The 24,506-nt window shown below is 47.6% G+C and overlaps 1 protein-coding gene across 1 annotated transcript in view; it reads left to right on the top strand.

Moving 5' to 3' along the window:
- Positions 1–24,506, top strand: part of MYO7A (myosin VIIA) — a 64,446-nt gene that overhangs the window by 24,063 nt on the left and 15,877 nt on the right. The window contains exons 15-29 of the mRNA XM_010576605.1: positions 4,277–4,414; positions 8,098–8,256; positions 8,603–8,695; positions 10,058–10,152; positions 11,324–11,408; positions 12,290–12,508; positions 12,677–12,784; positions 13,347–13,556; positions 14,110–14,313; positions 15,153–15,329; positions 17,040–17,129; positions 18,405–18,532; positions 19,826–19,952; positions 22,706–22,825; positions 23,558–23,731. Of these exons, the coding sequence (XP_010574907.1) occupies positions 4,277–4,414; positions 8,098–8,256; positions 8,603–8,695; positions 10,058–10,152; positions 11,324–11,408; positions 12,290–12,508; positions 12,677–12,784; positions 13,347–13,556; positions 14,110–14,313; positions 15,153–15,329; positions 17,040–17,129; positions 18,405–18,532; positions 19,826–19,952; positions 22,706–22,825; positions 23,558–23,731 (2,127 nt within the window). The remainder of the gene's footprint in view (positions 1–4,276; positions 4,415–8,097; positions 8,257–8,602; positions 8,696–10,057; positions 10,153–11,323; positions 11,409–12,289; positions 12,509–12,676; positions 12,785–13,346; positions 13,557–14,109; positions 14,314–15,152; positions 15,330–17,039; positions 17,130–18,404; positions 18,533–19,825; positions 19,953–22,705; positions 22,826–23,557; positions 23,732–24,506) is intronic.

Raw genomic sequence — 24,506 nt, 5'->3', positions numbered from 1 at the left:
TTCATTCCAGAGCTGGAATCCTTCCCCTCCGTATCATGATTGCAAACTGTTTGGATTACAAGGTGTCATTGGGCGCTGCTCTAGCATTGTACTGATGCCACATACCAAAAAAAAATAATCCTTACGGAGTTAGGGTATGGTGAGATTAAGTCCAGGAGAGAAATGTGCAAAATCTGTCAGAAATACCCAGGCCATCCTTTTTGTCTGAAGACAACAACAGGAGATACAGGGAAATGGGAGACATAACACTGATGATTTTTTTAAATTTTTCTGTTTTCACAGTTCTTATAATATAGCCTCACGTTTTGTAGGTTTTCTAATGAATAATAATTATTGTATTTGTTAGGCAATGAGGCAAGGGTGGAAAAGCCAAACAAAAAAAAGATTTTGCAAATATATCAACATCAGTAAGTTTTATAAAATGCGGGGTTAGATCAAAATAGTGATACTCAGCACCATTACGTGGCCCGTGTCAACTTTGCATCTGATGGCACTTTCCAGACTGCATAGCCTTTAGGAGAGAGACTGTCTCTTCACTATATGCCACTGCAGAACCTGCTGTGAGGGGGCCTCAACTTTGAGTGGTCACCTGAAGCCACCCCAGTGACATTTTGTATAACAAAATAACAAACATCATTTTTCTCACACTTCAGAAAAAAGGCTGATAAACGGCATGTCATGTTTAGTGACCTTCTCATCCTAAAGAGATGGGAGGACGGTCCTTTGTCCAGAACCTTTCCCCAAAGTATTGCTGCTGGCACATGCTTCTCTCTCCTTCCCTAACTCACCTTAAGTAATTCATCTTTCTGCATTTCCACTGAAGCAGGTCACCATCTCCCCGGTAGACCTAGTGCTGAGCACTACGATCCTGGTGCACTGGGCAGTCTTCTTGAAGTGGGAGGAGAAGGTGCAGAGGTATAGCAGAAGTAACTCCTACCATTTCTGGCTCAGTGACATTTCTCCTCGTACTTGCCTTTCTCTTTGCTTCTGTTTTCTTGGTTTGAAAGTTACAAAGAAAGAAGCCTGGTGATTGCCCTAGCTGGAACTCTGGATCTGTATAAGACCATCCTACTTAATGTAGGCTGAAAGGATCCCACAGAGTGCAGATAGGCTGAACTGGTTATTGCTTTCTCAGCCCTGGACACATGATAGGTACCTAAATGTGTCCAAGACACCCAACAAAGGAGTCTGAGTAGGTCCCTAGAGATTTTACAGCTTCACAAAGATGCTGGGAAATGGCCTAATGCTCCAGCTGTGCCGCTGGGGATCTCAGACACCCTGTGCTGGAGGAATGTCCTCTTTTGTCCTACTGATGATATTCTGCCTTGACTTTTGTTTTTACGCTACTGCAAACAGCCACGATTGTGTCTGCACCTCTGAAGTTCAGGCTGGCCTGAGATGGCAGAAAGAAGTGGCATTGAAACATGTCTGAACGTCATGCTGGTCTGCACATCTTTCTGAACTTCTCTTCTGAGATGGTGCTTCTCTGTAAATCATGTAATTCTCTTATTTTTCTTATTTTTCTCTTCTGCTTTTTTTCCTTTGATGCTGAACACAGGCTGAGTGATCACTCAGTGCCCCAATCTGGGCTACAGCACCTGTGAATCCTGCTCATCCTTCCCCATGACACACAGGTCACGTCCTCCTCTGTGCTAGACTCTGTATGGACACCAGTGAAGAGATAGTCTGTGTCCCAAAGATGCTACAGTCTCAGAGTTTGAAAGCTAAGACATGTCTGGCCAGGGGAAAAGAAGAATGTGTTCAGCTTTTTCTGCTTCAGGCTACGGGGACTGGGTCTGTTCTGAGCTAAAAAAATGCTTCTCCTCTGCAGTAAAACCTGTATTTTCAGTGCCTCACTAGAGTGTGTTGGCAGGCTGCTCCACTCTTTTTTTTGTTGGAGTAAGGGGTGTGATTCTCTCCACACTGGTGTTGAGGTGAGGCAGGAGGAATAGGAATCACCGTGACCTCAGTGGTGTCACCCTGTCCCTGCAAGAAGAGGTTGATGCAAATCCCTCGCCGGAGGTTTCGTTGTGTAGCTGAGGACCTGGTTAGTGCCCGTGTGGCTGGTGCCCACCGTTGTGCACAAACATCAGGCCCAGGAAACATGCGAACGGGTGGGATGGTGCAGTCTTGACAGGAGGAGCCCAGACCACTCTGACAATTTGGATAGGAAGACAAGCTGCTTTCTGGCTGCTGCCCTTTCCCACCAGCCCCTCCCAGCAAAAAGCTCTCAGGTGTAAGGGTGGAGATAACACCACTGTTTTTTACCAGAGCTGGATGCGTGCAAGTAAGAAATGCAAGGCATCAGCAACCTAGAGAGGCAGGTCTTGCTGTCTGGGAGCAAACCACTCATGCATTCCCTTGTAGAACCTTGTACAAAGTCTTGCACCCTTCCTACCACCACATCTGAAAAATGACCTCTCCCAGCCAAGCCCAAATTGACAAACCTGCCTAACTTGCAGTTGCTTCCAACTTCCAGCCCTGCTCCTGCGTCTGTTGCTGCTTCTAACCCCTGTGGCTATCCTTTCACGTTTCACAGAGGTGACCCCTTGCACATAATTAGCAAAGTGATAAGAAAACATTAATCAAAGCTATCCAAACCAGGATTCTTGCTGAAACAGCCTATTCTTCATCAAATCTATGACAGAATGTGAGCACCAGACTCTACAGTGCTCTGCAGGTAGAAGCTGCATCCATTAATTAATCTAGATTTGTTAACAGTTTGTCCTTTGGGGAGGATTTTGCTGGGAGAGATCACCGATAGCCCCCCATGCTCTTCTCGACAAGGCCAGGTTTTTCTGGTGTGTGCATGACCTGGGTTTTCTCTTGTTGGAATTCCATGATGACTTTGTGTTTGCGTTGATTGGGTTTGTCTCAACATCATATCCAACCTGAGCTGTGCAAATTCCCTGCCCATGGCAGGGATGATGATATTTATAGTCCCTTCCAACACAAACTATTCTGTGACTCTATGAAACTCCTCAGTTTTGGGGAGTGGGAATGTTATCTGACAGCTTATTAGTGGTATATGATGAAGCGCACAAAAAGGTTTCAGCAAAAGTAGAAATAAAACTCAGCACCTTGCAAAACGTAGCAGCAAGGCAAATAGGGACTTTGTGACTCCACAGATGGCTTGACCACCTGCAAAGAAGAGCAGGTTTGGAGGAAAAATGCATTAAAATCCCATTGAAATCTTCCCTTTGGGAAATCCCTAGCCATCAGGTTGTGTCACTAGTCATGTCACAGTTTGCCCTGTTTTTTATTTGGAGGGAGTTGCATCCTGGTGCCCAACTCTTCCTCCAACCCACCAGCAGTACTTGCTGCCCCACAAAGGCTCCCTGAACACCAGATCCTACGAGACACACAGCACCGCTGTGACTGGTGTGTAATGACCTCAGGTAATAGTAACAGACACATAAAATGAGCCTGGGGCTTCATTTAGTGTGGAGGTGGTTTAACAAGGTCCACCCAGGGCAGGGAGAAGGGGCTGTTAAGGGAAACATCTTCATTCTACTTTAGAAACACTTGCCCCAAAATGGAGATTGGATTATTAACGTAACTGAAGGAGCTAAACCAAGCTAAATACTCAAAATCATCCTAGTTCACCCTGAATACCCGCTTCATTTAGTCTAGTTAATATTCTTTTCCAAACACAACTTGAATCTTCCCTGTAGTACCAGCTGAGGAATATAGACCTTACCAGAAGTTTGTGGAGCTGTTGCAGAGTCACCTGGCAGCAAAAGTGTCCCTGGCTTGTTTTTTACCTTACATGGGTCTCTAGTCCTACACCCCAGGGAGCAGGAGGGGCTCAGCGTGACATGAGGAACCACGACAGAGGGGTTGGCATGACCATGCTGCCATGCATGGGGACAGGGAAGCCCAAGCCGTTTCTGAGGAGCATCCCTGGGCAGATGCATCACGCCAAGCTGCAATACAGAGATTTTTGATGGCCCAGACGGGGCTGTTTGCTCCCATCGGCAGATCTTCCTTGCAGCTCTGCATAGGGCAGATGGGATTGCCAGTCACGCAGGGAGGTTTGAGCAGGAGAAATTAAATTATGGCACTTTTCCTCCCTGGGTAGAGGCGTATGGAGCAGGTTGCCAGAGTCTGGCTATTGCAAGCTCTCCGGCTATCTCCTGCTGCAACACTCAACCACCTCTGGCCCTGCTCCCCCTTCCAGCCCCGGCTCCCGCCGGAGGTTCCCGGGGACACGGCCGGAGGGGAAAAGCGCTGTTATCCTTTCATTTCCTGAGCCCGCTCCGCTGCGGTTTTGCAGGGAGCGGAGACGAGGAAGCGCTCGCCGACGCTCAGCAGCCAGTTCAAGCGGTCCCTGGAGCTGTTGATGAGGACTCTCAGCGTGTGCCAGCCTTTTTTTGTCCGCTGCATCAAGCCCAATGAGTACAAGAAGCCCATGGTAAGTCCTGCTTTTCTCTCCTGGATGCTTTTCGTACAGGACCGCCAGTCGCTCTGCCCTGGAGCTTACGGCAAAACTCCTTCAGGCGTCAGCGGAATCAGGATTGACCCTGGGTGCTTCGAAAACCAACCCACAGCCTGTTCAGCAAGCAAGGGAGTCACCAAAGGGTTGGCAAAATCAGACACTTGCTTTGCGATCCGACAGCACCCCAAAACTTTTTGCAGAGGGGAGATCCTGGCCCTGCCTTTCTTCCCAAGGATGACCTCGAGGAATTCACCCTGCAGCCCTTTCTCCTATAGGAAATGCCTCTGAATTTCCACCGGGGGTAGGCACCTCCCTACCAGAGATTTAGGCTGAGCTGTAGGGCCCTGGGTTTAGTCCTATGGCAGGGTTCAATGTTTTCTAGAAGTGATTCCCCTTCCCATGGGTGTTTTCTACAAAATCTTTGCTCCCAAGGGGTCTCACTCATTTTCACCCCGTTTGATCCTTTCAACTGCTATATTTTTGCACAAATTGCAAAAGCACGATTCTAAAAGCAGAGAAACAAGAGGCGAAATAGCACAGAAGAAAGGTGGGAGGAATTATTGTGCTTTGATTCCCAGGGACTTGCTTCAAAAGCAACAAACATTCTAGGGACAAACTTTAAGGAGCAAATGAAAGGGAAGGAGATGGCTGTAAATCCCCCTGACCACAAACTGCTCACAGAGGGGACTCCGAGTTTTTCAGCAAAAGGCAGACAATAAGGCGGGTGCTGAACATCCCGATCCCACTGTCAGCACCTTTCAGGATTGGACCCTGGTGCTGTTAGCAATCACTGCTAGCTGCTCACCACTCTTAATAGTGATACTGCTTGAGGAGGAAGAGCTTTATTTAATAATAATTTCAGCTGTTTGTTTCTGTGAATCATTTTGCCCATGCCTTTGCACTTCAGTAGCGGTTAATCTAGCCAGAGCTGGAGCTTTATCTAAAATCAGAGTTTGTTAGCAAAGCTCAACTGAGTGCAAAAAAGCATAAAATACTGCATTTCAGAGCTGTTATGTACAAGCAGTGTTTGTTTGAAACTTATTTTTGCTGTTCAGTGAGCCTAATATGATGCAGAGCCAAAAGTTTGGTGGCTCTCTCAGAGCAGTTTACTGCGCCCTTATCCTGGTTTTAGTGAGCATAAAAAGGCACCTAATAGCATGTTAATGGAACACTTTGGGTTAATATTTCACAATATGTCTGATCCAAGATTATCATCTGAGCTGAGATCTGAACAAGACCACCTTTAAGAGCATGGGTGATGTTGAGAAATAGAGGTACATCCTGAACTGATGTTAACAAATTATTTCCAATGCCCTGACTTTGAGCTGCTTTTACACCTATGTGTCTGCGATTCGGTCTGGCATTTTGTGTCCTGCACAGCAAGTCTGTATTTCATCAGTTCTTGCAAGCGCTAGGCCAGAAGTCTCTGTCCAACCCATTTATCTACAAAACTTTCAGTGGGACATAAAAACAGCTCTAAGTTTGTAAGAATTGGGCAAAGAGAAATTAATCTCCCGATTAAAGGAATGAGTGGATAAGGACTGTAGTGCTATATGATATGAAAAGTGATTTCTTGCTAAATTTATTTTTGTATTTGGTTTAATAATACAAAGGAAAAAAAAATCCCAGGTAGTGGTAAACAGAGCTGTGCAGGGTGACTGCAAAAAACAATGTTTTCTGGGAGTTCATTTTCTGTCCCTGGCTTTGGAGGAAAGTGTACTGATAGTGATAGGAAATGGGATAGTGGGAAGTGAAAGGTCAGTGGAAAGTCCTGACTGTTTGTTACTTCATGTTATTTTAAAGCTTTTGCTTCCTTCTAAAATGTGCTTTGGGGGAAAAAAAATTGTTTGCATCAGGATGCTAGCTGGAGTTCTCTGGGTCTGTACATAAACCCACGCTGCTGTTTCTGAGTATTACTCTGTTGCTCTGGTTAGTCAAGGGAAATGCATGGGATGAATTAGGTAAAAAAACATGCAAAGAAAGTCAAAACTGTCTCCAGCAGTCTGTGCCTCATCAGGGCCCGATGCCAGGAGCTCATAGTTGCCCACATGTGCAATGAACTAGCCTTACAAACTCCAGACGGTTATTTGCAAGCCCACAACCTCTCTCATACCTTTCTGCTTCATGGCAGGGGGAGACAGAGCAACACACACGTCTTTCCTCTGCACCTTTCTTGTCCCCAATACCCACTTCAGATAGGGACAGCTTGAGGCCAAAGCTGGATGATGCTACTTTCTGCCTTTTCCTCATTCATCCATTGTCTTCTCCTGGGATTAGGATCTGCCTCACTTCATTCCAGCACTTTCATGGCTAAGTGGCTCCTACGAGCTGGTTGAAAAGCTCCCGCCAGGGATGGGGAGATGGATGCATCCATACAGCAGATCCTGCTGTCCCAGGAGATGCATCTGAGATACAGGGATATCTGAGATACAGGCACATACCTATATCTCTTCTCACTCACTTCAGCGAGAGCCTAGGTGACTCACATTTTAGATGCTCCTGTCTGTACATGCACAGATGCTCCCATTTTAGACAGCTGAAGGGAGGGCAGATGAATAACACCCAGCAGTAATTCTTTGACCCAGGCTGTGATTTACTGTCCTGACCTTCTGTGGTGTGCCAGCACCACACCACGTCCACCTTTATTTTACACTTGGGTTGAATGCTTTTTGGATGCTCCCTGCAGACAACATCAGGCTGCAAAAGGGTGCTCGCAGGGGCTCCAGGATCCTCCTCAATGCACTGAAGCATGGCAGAGATTTTCCTGAACCTCCCTTTGTTTCAGCAGATCTACCCATCTAGCAGCACCTCTCATTAGCCACCCTGAGGCACCCAAAGCAAGGGAGAGCAGCCAAGTTTATTAGCAAACATCTGCAAGGACTGGGTTACCTATGTCTGCTGTCTGGCCTTGAAACTGTCCATTGCTTGTCAGGAGCAGCCACAGATGCTGAGCTGAGATTTGTCCTTTCCCTGAAACCCTCAGCTGGTCTCGGTTCTGACCTGTTCATTTTAAGTTCCTCGCATGTCCTTCTGGATAGGGTGGTTTGATGATAACAGGCTTATCTCAGGGCTCCGACATCTCCAAGGCTGCACTCTTCCTTTGTGTGACTTTGGGGTATCACCTACCCTGAGATGAACTGGTGTAGGCACCCTAAGACCTTTGAGTGTCTGAGCCTTCGCTGATATGGTCCTTTGCTTCCTCTGCCTGCAAAACGGCACTGCCCTGCCCGTCCAGGAGTGCTGTGATCATGCTGGTAAAGCTCAGAATGGCAGCCAGAAGTTAATAACCACAAGTCATCATTACGAGGGTGACTGTATGGTTTGACCCTTGTAGATGCAGAATTGCTGCCCATTTTCCCAAGGTGATGTTCCCCGTTGCATCGTGCTCTCCAGTTCTCCTCTCGGTCCTTTGTGTAATGTGTAGGACACGCCCAGTCTTGCAAGCAGGAATTAAAGAAATGTAGTGAGTCAAACACACCCAGCAGTTCATAGGATCAGGCCCATGACAGCCAACAGTCCCACGGCCTTGGGTCCCCAAGTGAAGGATTTGGGTGGTTGCCTGACTTGCTTGCCCCACACATCTTCAGTGTCCCCACTCTCCTATGGCCAATCCAGGCCAAGGTGTGTAATGAAACCACCGTGTCCTGTAACTTCTCCAGCTCTTTGACCGGGAGCTGTGCGTCCGTCAGCTGAGGTACTCAGGGATGATGGAGACCATCCGGATACGCCGAGCCGGCTACCCCATCCGCTACACGTTTGTGGAGTTCGTGGACCGGTACCGGGTACTCATGCCTGGGGTGAAGCCAGCATACAAGCAGGTGAGCATCTTCTTCCACAGGTAACGATTGATCTCTGCTGGGCTTTCCAGAGATGTTTATGGGGTGTGCATTCTCTCCAAAAGCTATTACGCAACATTTGATCCCCAGATGTTACAGTGGTGCTCTGGGCTTTCCAAGTGAAGGAAAAATGGTTACGGGGCTGGCAGGGACAGGTAACCATATTCAGCCTATCCCTCTCACTCACCTTTTATGTGGTGACAGTAAAGCCCTGGGAACCTCATTAGCAGAAAACTGCTGGAATTGGGACCAGAAAAGGTCCCCGCTGGGCTTGGGAGGAGCAATGGGTGAGACTGGTCCTGGTGAATCCCACCCCCTCTCCTACAAGGGCGACCTGCGTGGGACGTGCCAGCGCATTGCTGAAGCAGTGCTTGGGAAGGATGATGACTGGCAGATCGGCAAGACAAAGATATTCCTGAAGGTAGGTGGTTCTCCACATCCCCCCTGCCATCTGGGACCCTTGCCTGCAAAGGGGTCTCCTACCATTCCCTTTCCATCACGAAACACGACCCTTTCCCGTGGTCTCTGGGCTGACGTGGCAGTGGGTAGAACCTGGGCCAAGGCAGGATATTTGGGGCTGGTTTAGGAAGCAGCGGGCAGGAGGAAGCCCTGACGCTCTGCCAGCACTGATGCATGCACATACCCACACCGACGCAGAAATAGTCACATACAACGCACGGCCTTTTCCCTCCTGGGCTCAGTTGCTCAAGCTCATCTGCCTTCACCCAAAAAGCACAGCAGCAGGAAGGATGTCCATGCAGAGCCCTGCAGAAAGAGGGACTGAGAGCAGAACAGGCTCGCTTTGCTTTCAGCATGTCCTTGAGCAACCCAAGACATACCTAGAGCCTCCCTTTCTGCATCGGTCCGGTGACACAGGGCAGCCCAACGTTGCAGGTCCCCTGCAGCCACATTCACGCTCATTTCTTTTTACCAGCCCATTCCTGTGTTGCTGTGGGAAGGTGAGGCTGAGCTGGCCAGGAACCAGGCTGTAAGCAAAGGCTTCTCTCGAGTAAAAATCTCAGCGGTAAACACTGACCGCTCGTGTCTACATTCACCCCCAACACCATCGCCGGCACAAACAGCCCCGTCTCTTCCCTAGAAGCTGTTCCCACTAGTGGCTCTTTCCAGAGCCTGTTATCAAGATCTCACAGCTGTCAGGGCAGGAAACTGAGAAACTGGGAGGCCCCGAGGGGCCACGTGAGGTCGAGAAAAGCAGGAAACGTGTGGAGCTGTCTCCACTGCACCCAGCACAGCGGGGCTCAGCGTGCCGCAACCGGGAAAGAAATCCGAGTTACAAACGGCATGGGAGGAATCAACAGAAAGCTTGGACGGGTGCATCTGAAAGCCTCACAGCAAGGAAATTCAATGTTTCAGGGAGCTGGTTTGTTCTTAGAGTATGGAAGCGTTGCAGCCTTGGCTAGAGGGAATGATGGGACCCAGGCAGCCTGGAGTTTGTTCCCAAACCTCTCCAGTGCTGCCAGGAACTGCTCCCGTGGCTGACAGCACTAGCAGGGAGCTCTACATGGAAGGGCAATGCAATTTGGTTGTTTTCAGACTATAAAGTATTGCATATGCAGCTTCTGGATGCTCTGGGTCATTTAGGAACAAAGGCAGTAGATCACTAGGGTTTATGTTAGGATTTTCCCAGTAAGTGGGATGTAAAATGTCCCAAGAGTTTATTTTGGACGTCTCCTTTGGGCAAGGGCCTCATACCACCCCTCCTGCCACATGTCAGGCAGATAGAGAGCTTGAGACATGGCTGCTGTGTCACTTTGTCCCACAGGACCACCATGACATGCTGCTGGAGATTGAGAGAGACAAGGCCATCACGGACAAGGTCATCCTCATCCAGAAGGTGGTCCGCGGGTTTAAAGACAGGTAGGTGTGAGCCCCACTGCCAAATGGGAGGTGGGCGATGTGGGATGGTTTACCCAGCAAGCGGCTCCTGGGGGATGCATCAGTCCCTCGGTGCCCATCTGACCTGCCCAGCCTGCAGCTGGGAAGAGGGGAGCCCTGACGTTTTGGCACTCAGGTGCAGTAAGTATGAAGGAAAACAGTAAAGGAAAGAAGAGGAAAATGTGTTACCTGACTGCCTTAAACATGGTCAGAATAGTACCTTCTGTCCCTGTTCAGTGCTGTCTTCAGGGGAGCTGATGTTTGCTATGACAACGCAGCAGTGGGACTCTGAGCCTGCTGAAGGCAACGCTAAGCCTCCAGTCTATGGGGATCCCCACAAGACAGCAATGGGACCACTGGGTCATCACTGTAACTAACGTTGCTCTCCCCAGAGCCCAAAGGGTTCAGGACTTTTCCATTTGCAACCTCGTTGCCAGACTTGAGTGGGGGGGCAGGTAGTCCGTGGGGAGCTCACGGCACGGTTGTGGAAGAAGACGGGGAGCCACAGCCAAGGACAAGCTTCACCCGCAGAAGAGGGACAGTTCTTGGGGCTTTGGGCTCTTTGACTGTCCGAGCCATAGGTGTGACTCAGGTTGTGCCTTAGGCTTTGCAGAAAGGGCTCATGCTGGGAAACTCAGCAATCTTTCCCACGTAATCCTAGTGAGACCCCCAAGCCCTTCCAACACGATTGCCTCCGAGGTGTCTGCAGGTAGAACCAGGCCAGGCTGAGACGGATGGGAGGAGCAGATGAGGGTAGCAGGGTGGTGTTGCTGAAGTTTGCTCTTGATCATTTGGGTGAGACTGAATCCGTTTTCAGGTGCTAGGACTGAAGTGGGGGGAGCAGGCAGGGAAGAGATTTCAGATGCAAGAGGAGGGTGCAGGGCAGGGGGAAGGAAGGGACTATTCTCAGCATCTCCTGCTCTGCCCATTCCCATAACTTGGCAGAACCTGCCGGCAGAGACCTATCAGAGGGAGCCCCTACAGATCTTTTTATGAAAGCGAGGAGAGCTGGGGGAGGAGACTTTTTCAGGGCAAAAATGCAGTGTTTACTCCACGTGGCTGCTCAGTTTCAAATCTCCAAAGAATGAGGCCCGGGAGATGATGATAACTTGCGGCCAAACCACAGAGGCAAGTGATTGAAATGCCTTTGCAGGTCCAATTTCCTGAAAGTGAGAAATTCAGTCCTGATGATTCAGAGATACTGGCGTGGACATAACTGCAGGAAGAACTACGGTGCAGTAAGTACAGGGGTGCTTCCTCACACCTCTGCCTTCCTACCTCTTTCAGCTGGGACATATGTAAGAGTTTCCTGGCTCAAAATGCCCCACTGGGAGGAGGAGGTGGGGTTGGCTTTTATCATCAGTTGGAGCAATCAGTGGAGGTTTGCTCTTGCTGCTTTGCCTTCTCATTGAAGAAAGCACCTGACCAACTTCTAGCTGTCCTTTCCCCCATCCATTGCACCAACTGGTCACTTGGGGTTTTAAAAGTCTTCTAGTTTCCAGGTGACTGAAAACTCAAGAGCAGCTTCCTCTGAAAAACAGACTCCATCTCCAGGTGGGACCATATCTGGGTTTCTCCCCAGGCCAGTCCATGGCCCTCTTCTCTCCCTGTCCCAGGTGGCTCTCACCCAGCAGCAGGTCATTTGGGAAGTGTGTTGGGGTCAAAAGTGTCTCAATATCATCCTCCAAGCCTGCAACTTGGTAGGAATAGCCACTTCCAGGCTGGTCAGAATGCTGCCTCCTGCCATGAAACAGCACCTTGGCTGTCAGGCAGGAGGTCTGCAGATGCTGGACGTCCATGGGAGCAACCCTCATGGCTTGTGGCTACCTTGAGATGACCAGCCAGACCCCCTGAGGGCTCTCAAGGGCAGAAAATCTGTAGGACTCAGTGAGGAAGAAGCTGCCTTTGTCCTTCCTGGGCTTTGAATCAGTGCAGCAGCCGGAGAGCTTCATTTCTCCACCCTCTTGGAGAACCTCCCTCCCAAAGGCTTATCCTGGTGGGGCCTGATTTCAGTGGCTCTTGTTTACATCTGTGCAAGAAGGAGATTAGCGGTGGAAATCTGCTTACGGTGGGCGAGCCCCGGGGTGGTGGGGTGGTTTCATCCTGCTCCCTCTTGCAGATGCGGATCGGCTTCCTGAGACTGCAGGCCCTCTACCGATCCCGCAAGCTCCACAAGCAGTACCACATGGCTCGCCGGCGGATCATCGAGTTTCAGGCACGGTGCCGGGGCTACCTGGTCCGTAGGGCTTTCCGCCACCGCCTCTGGGCTGTCCTCACCGTCCAGGCATATGCCCGGGGCATGATCGCCCGAAGGCTGTATAAGCGTCTCCGGGGGGAAGTAAGTACCACGGAAAAGAGGTCGGTCATGGGGAATGGAGGTGGGGAGAGGGCAAATAAACACGCTTCTGCACCACGTGCTCGGGGGGTTGTTTTTTAAAGAGCAAAAAAAGAATTTCAAAAATAAGTAGATGCCTATTCAGAAGGGCTCTTGTGTTTATTCCGCCAGTATCATCGACGCCTGGAAGCAGAGAAACTTCGGCTGGCGGAAGAGGAACGACTCCGAAAGGAGATGAGTGCCAAGAAAGCCAAAGAGGAAGCAGAAAAGAAGCACCAAGTACGCAGGGACTGATTTCTTTCTGGGGCTCTGTCTCTGTTTTCCAGGGACTAGTTTTGCTCCTTTGAGGGGGAACACCAAAAATATCTAAGGGATTTCTGCCCTGCTTTAGCAGTTTGTATTTAATTCACTAAAGTACTCTATGCTCTAACTAGTTTGAAGCTGCTCCAGAATTTCTGATCTGTTGCACAGGAATGCCAGAGATTATGGTTATTATTCACTTGCTTTTGCTATTGTATAAAGGCTGAAGGGGGAACTGGGACACTGTGTGTGTGCGCACATACATGGTTGTTGTATAAAAGAAAGAAATAAGATCAGTGAGAGTCTCTGTGCATGGACCGAGCCCCCTAAACAGGCACTAAGGAAGGAAAAAATGTTATTGCTTTGTCCCTCTGCAGTTAGGAAACTGAGGCATGGACATGTCACTGATTTGCTCCAAGTCACGATGATGGTATAGTGCCCCAAGCACAGGGCAGTCTGCCTTTTTGAAGCTAGGCCCTGCAGAATTTAGTGCCAGCTCTTTCGAGGGAGCAGTTCACTCATTGTACTTGTTGTCTTGCAGGTACGCCTGGCCCAGCTGGCGCGGGAAGATGCAGAGAGAGAAGTAAAGGAGAAAGAGGAAGCACGTCGGAAGAAAGAGCTCTTGGAAAAAATGGAGAAAGCTCGCAACGAGCCAGTGAACGACTCGGAAATGGTGGACAAAATGTTTGGATTCCTGGGGACGACCTCCTCCCTGCCTGGCCAGGAAGGACAGGCACCCAACGGCTTCGAGGTACTAGAGACATACACAAGCCTGGCTATCACGTGAAAGGCTTTAGCAACACATTAATGAGTCAGGGGAGAGTACGGCAATACAAAAGTGGGTCTCTGAAGGCTTGCTTCTAGACCAGGCTCTTCTGTGTAGCCCCAGAGGGTTACCATGCTGTGGCTGGGGACAGGCAGGCAGTCTGCAGGCTTTCTCTGGGGCCAAGGAATGGAGGAGAGCAATATCACTAGAAAATCATTGAGGACCCGTGGCCTTTGAGATCTTTTTCTTCATGGTTCACCACAGCTCACGGCATTTAGCTCTTGGACACCCTTTCCCCATGCTAGGAGTGGGGCCATGCTTGTTGCTTCTCCTACTGCTCTGGGGACATTCCTGGGCACAGGCATGTCCTTCAGGACTTGGGCTTTGCATGGGCTCCAGAGTTATATTTCATGATTTTCCCTCCAGCTGGCTTTTCCTTTTGGGATGGAAATCAGATGGACAGAAGTCAGGCCCAAAGGGAAAGGGTAGTTCAGTATTTAAAGCCATGCTGAGTGCCTGACATGTCCTTCCCCACCAGGATCTTGAGCGAGCACAGAAGGAGCTGGAGGAAGAGGACCTGGATGCAGCATTGCCTCTCCCTGAGGAAGAGGAGGAAGATCTCTCGGAGTACAAATTTGCCAAGTTTGCTGCCACGTATTTCCAGGGCACAACAACACACACCTACATCCGCCGGCCTCTCAAGCAGCCTCTCTTGTACCATGAGGATGAAGGAGACCAGTTGGTGAGGCAGGGGGTGGAAAGCTTCGAGCAGGGCAGGGTGGGTTGGAGCAAGCCTGGGGAACCCTTCAGCCAAAGGGCACCAGCAGTTTCCCTTTGGGATACACTGGTGTGCTCGTGGTTTGGTGGAGAGCACAGCCCTCGTCTGCTGCACGTGTGTCAGTAGACACTGTCCCACCAGCATCCTTTGAGCAATGACAAGACAACAAGCATTAGAGGGATGTAGCAGTAGAGGGGTGAGTCCATGTCTGTACCTTGATATTTGTGTTAAGACAATTAATGAAGTACTCTAGGCTCAGGACATGGATGATAAAAATTGTTGAATGAGTACTGCTTGTAAAGCAGCTACTCGGCAGCTGTAAAAGTTGCTTCTTACCTTGTCATATGCACCAGTGCAGAGCTAGCAGAGAAGAAACACTTGATCTATAGCCAGCAGTACAAGAGCAGAACCGTACTGAATCTGCATGGCTATAAAGAACATTACTTGGCCATGAACTTGGCTCTGCTGTGGTTCTCCTTCCTCTCTGCAGTGGGTTAGGAGCTGCCAGTCACTGCCCCTCTATAAGGTTGGCATCTCCTGGCCAAGAAACAAACCTCTTCTAGGGTCCACAGGCACACTCATGATGGCATGAACACAGAGCCTGAATTTGCGGTCCCAGCCACCAGCCTGCCCGGCTTGTTCAGATGGAGCGTATGTTGCAGGCAAAACTGTTATGTGTGATGCAGGAAAATGTTTTATCTCCTGCAGATGTACAAAGCAATCCTGATGGATTCAGCATGGCTTGACCACCCCCTCCACTGCCCTGGTGCAAGCTAATGGAGTTAATCTTTCCTTTCAAATAGGCAGCACTTGCTGTATGGATCACTATCCTCCGTTTCATGGGAGACCTCCCTGAGCCGAAATATCACACAGCCATGAGTGACGGTGGCGAGAAGATACCAGTGATGACAAAAATCTATGAGACTCTTGGGAAAAAGACGTATAAGAAAGAACTGCAGGCTCTGCAGGGAGAAGGAGAGGTAACTGCTGTGGCTGTAAAAGAGAAACTATTATTAGCTTTTGGATATTGAAATGTGTTGGAAAGAAACAACTTGTGGGGTTTGCTGCAGGCAGTTTGTCGTCTTCATTTGCAATTATGCTCTGAAGGGACAATTGCCCGTGTGTCACGTGTTGATCTCGTCCCTTCTTCACAGGGAGAACTGAATGTTCCCCAGCAATACAGTAAGGAAAGTGCCCTGATGTCTCTTACAGGGCTTTGATCTCTCTCCTCCACCTCACAGGGCAGAAACACATGGGGGGAATGCAATGTCCTGTGTCATCGGTCTGTCATTTGGAGATTTCTTTTTGATCTGCCCTGGGTCAGAAGAGACTAAATTAAAAATGTGCCCTTAATCTTGGAGCAGGAAGTAAAGAGTTACCAGGAGATTAAGCTGTGGAAATAAAGAAGAAAAAAATCCCTGTTGCACCCTCAGTGCATTCTGGGATGTCACTGGAGGACTTCGTCTTAGGACCCTTCCCAGATAAGATGTTGATCTGGATAAATCTCTGTCTATAGCACCGATTTGCTTTCATCTTTGGCAATTACTTTATTCAACAGGACAAGATATTACCTGGTATTGGCATTTTCTAGATGGCACTGTTGCATTTTTAAGAAGTTTTCTGTAGTATCATCTTGACAAGCCCCAGAGGCATTTTCAGATGTAAATTAACAAATCTCCAAGTTTTTAGAGACGGTGATATCATTCAGCACTTTCAGTGAATTACCTGAGAAGGATAGTAGCCTCATCTGGATTGTAATTCTGTGAAAATATACACCAAGAATCACCTTTCATTCTTTCTACCCACCATTTCTTGCTTGTTTATTACAAAAAGGCATATTTTGGCCAATTGAGACATCAGGTAGTATGGCAGAGAAGGAAAATTTAAGCTGTCATTTTCCTCTGTGGTTATGTCTGCTCTGCAGAGTGCACAACAGTGCAGGGATGTCTGAGCTGACCCTGAGTGTGATGATATGCAAAACCAAATTTACAGTAGCAACTTGGCTTTATAATGGATATAAACCATCACATCTGCAGGAGTCCAAGTGTTGATTTGGTGTAAAATCACAAGTGATTATCCATGCCATTTAAATCCCACAGCTGACATAAATTTGGTATGAAAATAGAAAGCCAACAGTAACTTGATGATAGGTAGTCAGTGCCTGGGTCTGTCCTACATCAAATTTATTCTTCTGGGAACTCTGATAGAGCACAGAGCTGATTAACAGTGATGAAACCACAATGGGTAACTACCCGTCCATGAATCTCTGGCTAGATGACTTCCAGCTCACAGACCTGCTGTGCAAATGGCTTATCTCAGAGAGTGGCCTTGCTCATCTCATTTGCGATGTAGGAACAAGCCTGAATGGTATAAGCAGAACTGGGTGGACCTGGGTTGACTGGGAGTCAGCCATGTATTCAACATAACTTTTTTCAGACGTCCCCAATATGTAATTTTGATCTGAGGGAGGCTCATTGATTAGAGACTATCTACAAAATTCAGAGCCAGACCTGGGTTATTGAGGGGCACGGGAATATGGGTCCACACTTCTGGTTCCCACCAGCCTCTGCAATATCTCACCCTGCTGAGGATTAATGGTCTTTTGCAGGAGCCCGGGGGAGGCAGGGAGAGCACGTCCTCAGCAGGGCTCTGTGTCTCACCGCATTGCATCCTCGCCTCTTGCTTTGCAGAGTACTCACATTGATGGGCACAAGAAGAACAGTGTGCGGCACAAACTGGTCTCCTTAACACTCAAGAAGAAATCCAAACTGACCGAGGAGGTGAGAGGAGACGCTTGGCCGCCTGGCAGCACAAGTGCCGTCGGATTGTCTGCAGCCCTCTCTGACTCTCTTCTGCTTTTCCCTAGACAACATAGAACCAGCCCTCCTCTGGGTTTGGCGCTACCTGTCTCTCTGCCTGAAAGATTTAAGGAGTGTTTAAGGGGAAAGGTTGGCTTCCCGTGTCTCCTTGAGTCATTCTGCGCCTCGCGCCGGCCTCCCCTCGGCTCCCGTTCTCCATCCATCCGGCACCTTCCCTCCCCTCTCTCACAGCCCTCCATCTAGCTGCCGATACCTCCCACCACTCCACGATGGTCTGAACGTTATCCCTGCTTTTAGCTTCCTGCCCTCCACCGTGGCGTGGGTAGCAGAGGTGGGGGTCTCACCCACCCTCTGCTCCTCTCCACTGCCAGGGGTAAAACTCCCCACGGGAGCAGTTAGCCCAAGCTGAGAGCTTTTGAAAATCCCATCTCAAAAAAGGGGGGGGGAAAAAATCTTTTTTTTTTTTTTTTTTGGGGGGGGGGGTGAAAACAATGCAAAGACATGGATTCAGTCTTCTTTCACACACTGCCATGCCCACTTCCAGAGCAGGCACCTTCTCACCTGGCTGTAGCTGCTTGAGAGCGCAAAAATGCTCTCCGAGATAGTCACCTTCCTTCCCTTTAGGGCCAGTGGGGAGAAATAGGACCCCTAAACAGCTAATGTGGCTCTGAAAGCACTCTAGAAATGCCCGTCTTTCTCCAGCAGCTCTAAATGGAGACTAGGTTGACTAGCTGAGACAGAGAGCTGGTAGGTGGATGAATGCCATCCCTGTTTTCACAAACAGCACCATGCTTATGTGCTTTTGGCTGCATCATTAGCATGGGGAGTGGGTCCATTCTGTCAGTGTTTTAATAATTTTTTTAATATAACTGAGTTAAAGGGACAGGCCTTCCTTGGCAATAAGCTGGGGTTATTCCAGAGATCATTGGTGGCCCTTTTCTGGCTGCAGGACCAGCTCAGAGCTGGGATGCAAGGGTGCCATTGTAGAAACCCTGGGCAAAGACCAAGCAGGTGGGAGTGTGACTAAACAGGATGATTTTCAGCTTCACTCGTATGTGATTAAAGCCAACAAAGTCACACACTCCCATTGCCGATAAAGTGCTAGATTGAAGAACTTCTGAGACCCCTCCTGGCTGGTGGAGGGGTCCTCCTGGGGAGCACCACACATTTGGGATGGGGGTGGGGGGGACATAGTAACTGGCTGTACTGAAAGAGAGCAATGTGTCTGGTTGGCAGGTGACAAAGAGACTTCACGATGGTGAGTCCACGCTCCAGGGTAATAGCATGCTCGAAGACCGACCCACCTCCAACCTGGAGAAGCTCCATTTCATTATTGGTAATGGCATCCTCAGGCCAGCCTTAAGGTTAGAAATCAAGACAAAGGCATAAACATGCCATTCTTGTCATTCCTTCTTCCTTGAGCTATTGTCCAAATGATTTTGCTGTTGTGTGCATCTTTACAAGGCTCTCATTATATCATTTTTTTGGTTGTGTTGTGTAATACGGGCTGGGCTGGATCATGTTCTTTACTATCCATATCAGGCCTGATGGGAAGACCACAAACAGAGACTCAAATGCTTCTGAAAGTGTTAGTGGCTACTAGACTGGTTTTTTTAATGCTCACTCTTGTTGTTCACTACCCTTTGTTTTCTATTTGACCGTTAAATCTCTTTTGTTTGTGTGAATATTTTTAATGGTATACTAATGAAAAACTCAAACTCATTTCAGTTGCTAAATTAAGCATTCGAAAATTGGAAAGTGCCAAACTAAGGCCAACATCTCTGGTTTAGCCCGTTTATATGTGTGCGTGTTATAATACAGTCCTCTTTTATGTAGTCTCCTGCTCTTTTCACTCACAACTATCTGCTCACTCCAGGAACAGTGGGCATCACCATCTGATGACCAGCTTCTCTAATTTTCATTTTATCCTCCCAGTTCACCATGAAAACCTTAGCCTTACTTTTCTGCACAAAGTCTGCTCTGAAGGCAGACGTTGTAGTGTCCCATGGGCCTTCCCATGGGGTTTGTCAGTATAACAGGTTGGCTAACATTTTTGTTGCCTCCCATGTAGACAAGGAAGTACTGTTATTCCTCATTTTGCATGTAGAGAACTAAAGTTAAAGTCAAAAGTGGACATTAAATCCCAAACTGAGACACCTGCCAATGTATGGACCTGTTTGGACGTAAGAGGTGGACAAACCTTGACCTCTACCGGAGCCGATAGCTCCAGCAAATGAATATTCCCAGCCGATGGCCCTCTATGAAAGTTAGTTTAGGAGACTTTCTTGGTGTTACTGGGAAATCTTTGTAAGAAGCCAGAATAGATTCCATCATCCAGAGGTGACATTGAGCTTCCTTGAACCTTGAGACTCCCTTTTATTTCCCTCTTTCTCTAAGCAGTGTCAGTCAGCTGTGGGAAATCTCAGCTGAAGCACAGGGAAGACTCAGTGGACGTTACAGGACTGGTGATGGATGGCATTTTAGAGACACTGCAACGATCAGGGTGACCATCATAAGGGCAGTTAAATTAATATCCTTGTGATGCTAAAATGAACTTTTAACTATCAATCACATGCAGACAGGGTCTGCCTCTCTCTCTGTTCGTGTTGAAAACCACCACCTCCTTAACTCTAATGCTTTTTTCATTCCTATTGCAGGGATGAAATCTATTGTCAAATATGCAAGCAGCTGACCCAGAACCCGTCCAAAAGCAGCCACGCCAGGGGTTGGATCCTGATGTCCCTCTGCGTGGGATGTTTTGCTCCTTCTGAGAAGTTTGTGAAGGTAAATTGTAGATTATATTTGTCTCATGAATTATCTGCCAGTACATTTTCTTTTCCATCCATGGGACCAGCTTTTCTCTTGGGTTTCACAGTACAGGGAATCCTGGTCTTTATCTTTGCCAGGAATGAAAATCACATCAAGTTCCTAAGAAAAGTATGATCCCAAGTTCAACGTCTAAAGTGGATCAGGCGAGTCACTCGTGAGAAGCGACTCTCTCTTTCCTATGATACTAAAGGGAGTGTAAACAACTTGTTCAGATGATGCCTCCTGCACTGTAGGTGTGTGAAGATGTGATTAAATGACTTCTGGCAGGAAAGTTGATTGTGGGAGGTTGCAAGTGGAATTTGTACACCCAAAATAGCCCACATTTCTCCCCTATTTCTCACATGCAAAGGTCTATGCATTCATTCAAGCATCTACGGGCTTTGACAGTATGACCTTAGGCCTGTACTCTAACAAACTTGGCAAGAAATAGTACTACACAGCTAATTATAAATATAACTTAATATAAAAAATTGCATATATAAAGGCAAGCGTTTAATTTACCTAGAAGTATATTTGCATAGTTGCTCTCTGCATGCTGCAACTTGCCCCACCATGTGTCATACTGAAAACTTCCAGCTCTAAACAGCCACATGAGAGATGACAGGTAACGTATCTTCAGAAGCACTGTGGATCAGCAGGACTGAAGTCAGTGGGAGATGCTAAGCAGCCGACACTTTTGAAAATCAGGTTGTTCTTAAGGATTTTCTTTTTTCTGGGCAAAGTTTTGTTGCTTAGATTTGAACAGTCCGCCTTCCAAATGAGTTACACACCTACAGTCTGACTAACCCCCTGTCGTGGTTTAATCCCAGCCAGCAGCTAGGCACCATGCAGCCGCTCGCTCATTGCCCTCGCACCCTGCCCCGCAGTGGGATGGGGAGGAGAATAAAAAAAGAAGTAGAACTCGTGGGTTGAGATAGGAATGATTTAATAACTAAAGTAAAATAAAATGTAATACTAACAATAATAATAATAAAATATAATAATAATAATGAAAAGGAATATAATAAAAGATGAACCCCAAGAAAAGACAAGTGATGCACAGTGCAATTGCTCACCACCCACTGACCAATGCCCGAGCAGCGATCTGTGCCTCCTGGCCACCTCCCCCCAGTTTATATACTGAGCATGACGTTCTACGGTATGGAATATCCCTTTGGCTAGTTCGGGTCAGCTGTGCTGGCCATGCTCCCTTCCAGCTTCTGGTACACCTGCTGGCAGAGCATGGGAAACTGAAAAATCCTTAACTTAGGATAGGCGCTACTTAGCAACAACTAAAACATCCGTGTGTTATCAACATTATTCTCACATTAAATCCAAAACACACTGTACCAGCTACTAAGAAGAAAATTAACTCCATCCCAGCCAAAACCAGAACACACACTGGACTGCTCAAGTTAATCCCCTGCCTAAGAGTTTAGCTGGCTCAGGGCAAAGGGCTCAGCACTGTGTCTTTGCTTAGCCATGTTATAAGACCTCCTTTGTCCCTCTCAGACCTTTGAATGTTGGAGCCTGGACCTTCTCACTAGCCTGCTGGAGATAAAGATGTTCCATTAATTTCCATAGATATCAGATCAGGTACCGTGTCCTCAGCACTGAAAGAGCTGAAGTCAAGAATAGAAATCCCTCCTTCATCCCCAGGCCTTGCCAGTATGACATCTAATAAAGCAGATAAATCACTGGCAAAGTGGCAAAAAAATTAAATTATGACTGGAAATGAGATCTGAGAAAGTATGCCACAGAAGGCTGTGTGGATTTAAATCTTTAATAGCAGAACATTATTTTAAGTGAGCGAAGCACTCCTCAGAAATAATTTATGGGTAGCTCTGGAGATTCAGACATAGAATCATAGAACACTTCGGGTTGGAAGGGACCTTTCAAGGTCATCTAGCCCAACGCCCCTGCCATGAGCAGGGACATCTTCAACCAGATCAGGTTGCTCAGAGCCCCGTCCAACCTGACCTTGAATAATTCCAGGGATGGGGCATCGACCACCTCTCTGGGCAACGTGGGCCAGGGTTTCACATGTACCTCTGTCCAAAGTTATGGTCCATGCTGAAATATGTGGCAATATCCCCAAAAGCTTTGGAGAGGGTTTATACTAATTCTGCCCTTATTCATCACCCTTTTGTACCTTGGGCTGTTGGAGATGATAGGCATCAGTTTCTCTACAATAATGTAGTTTTATTTTTAATATAAAGTGCTTCAAATTCTGGTTTGGAATCTTCTAAAATGCAATTTAAAACCTGACTAAAGAAGCATCTGTTTAGTGTAATTGTGAAAGATCTTTTGTACTGGCTGCTAAGTGTTCTGAGCAGCATTCGCTTACAGTTCCCCTGGATCATTTCTTATGGGTCTTTTTCATTCACTCCCATCTTTTTGGCCAACACTCAATAACGTTTTATAATACATCTTTAAAGTACAGAGATAGAAAGCAGTGGCAGCAATAGCAGGAATAGAAAAGCTGCTGCACTGGCTTTGATCAAAGGTCTGTCTAGGCTGGTATCTTATCTCCACCGATGCCAGAAATGCACAGTGTAGGAACAAGGCAAGGGTGCAGCAACGTGATGTAGGAACAACCTGAGCCTGAGCGGTATCACTGCCGTTAGTCCCACAGAGCTTTTCTCCAGTAAAACATTGCTTTTTAACCTTTGCAAATGCTTGGCCTCTACAGCCCATGGTCTAACCAACATGTTCCCTGCTGCCAACAGTATTTAAGGAACTTTATCAATGGAGGCCCCCCGGGTTATGCCCCCTATTGCGAAGAGAGGCTGAGGCGGACGTTTGCCAATGGGACAAGGACACAGCCACCCAGCTGGCTGGAGCTGCAGGTACGAGCCCTTCCATCCCCTCCCCAGGCAGCTGGGGCTCAGGGTTTAAGCCTTTCACTATCATGGGAACCACATTTCTGGCAGGACAGAAAGTAACATGACAATATACCTATTTCTCTCAAGAATTTTCATGTATTTCCAAAATATGGCATTCCCCGTGCATCCTGGCTTTGCTCCAGACTATGTTGAAGATCAGTTCCTTTGGCTACATCAATACTTTTAAATTAAATGTCCTCAAGAGTGCTCTCGGGCATTGAGGCCAGCTGGCACGGAGCAAGCCCCCATGTACGCTAGGAAACTGTCTTCCAGATGAATGTGGCCACAGGCAAACTGCCTACTGAGAATGGTCCCTCGGACTTCTTCGGGGATAGCCGTAGCTGGAAGAGGCACAGTTTGTACAGTAATTGTTCATTTTCTATGCTGATTTACTGGCATAGACAGCTGTGTTCCAGTGCCCAGGAGCATTCCCGGACATGCTTGGATTTACTGGATTAGGCATTTTGATGACTGAATGTATTAAATAAAAAAATCTGGGACTTCCAAGTGCTTCCAGTGGCTGAGCGTACATTATCCTGTCGAGAAGTATGTTATGGTAGCATTGAAAAGCAGCCAGTCAGTGAGATCAGGAATTAGAAAATGGTTACCACAGGTGGGTGGAAGAGTACGTAGGTAAATGGTCTCAATGGGATTGAAATACACATGTCTTTATAAAGTTTGATTTTAATCCACTAGGCAACCAAGTCCAAGAAACCGATCATGCTGCCTGTCACATTTATGGATGGGACAACAAAAACACTCTTGACCGACTCTGCAACAACCGCTAAAGAGCTCTGTAATTCTTTGGCCGACAAAATCAGCCTGAAGGACCGATTTGGCTTTTCGCTTTACATTGCACTTTTTGACAAGGTATATCTTAAGTTAGGTACCTGACTAGCTCTATGAAAGAAGAGGGAGGTTCTCTGTGCTGTCACATATCTTCCAGAGGGCAGAAGGACCCTGTGCTCTGAGCAAAATGGCCAGCCTTGAGGTCGGGAAGAAAGATTTCTACAGTGCAAGTCCCAGCATGATTTTCACAATACGAGTAGTTAAATGCTGGAGCAGGGCTGTAGAGACACTATGAAATCTCCCTCCTTGGAGATATTCAGAATTTAACAGGAGAAGGCACGAGGCAACCTGATCAGAGATGGTCCTGCTCTGACCAGTGGGCTGGACCAGAAACCTCCAGAAATGCCTTTCCACCTACATTATTCTGTGATGCTATGCTCTTACTCTCAGTCAAGATACTCGGAGGTGAATTTCCAGTAAAAGCCTGGATTTTTATGCAAGGGAGAAAATATATTTAACGGGAAAGCTAATGGTTGAAATTAAGCTTCTAAAATGAGCTAAAATCCAAACTGCCATACCTGCATTGGCATTTAACCCAATTTATTTAACCTCAAAACATGCTTTTTTTCAGAAATTCTGTAAAAATAAAGGTAAGCATAAATGAGAAGGGAAAACAGACCTAGGGTAAAACTTCATCAGATGAGACAACAGCTGTAAGCCAATGAAACAGAATTATTCCTACAGCAGCTGTGTAAGAGGTTGAAGTATATTCTCACCTCCAGATGTGGCCACCTCTGCCTGTGGGTGGAGAAGAAAATGTTTTATACTCCATCTTCTTGGTCTTTTTTGAGGAGAC

Source organism: Haliaeetus leucocephalus, unplaced genomic scaffold, assembly GCF_000737465.1.
Source record: "Haliaeetus leucocephalus isolate CR32 unplaced genomic scaffold, Haliaeetus_leucocephalus-4.0 Scaffold536, whole genome shotgun sequence".
NCBI classification, from domain to species: domain Eukaryota; kingdom Metazoa; phylum Chordata; class Aves; order Accipitriformes; family Accipitridae; genus Haliaeetus; species Haliaeetus leucocephalus.
This window is presented reverse-complemented; position numbering and strand designations above follow the sequence as displayed.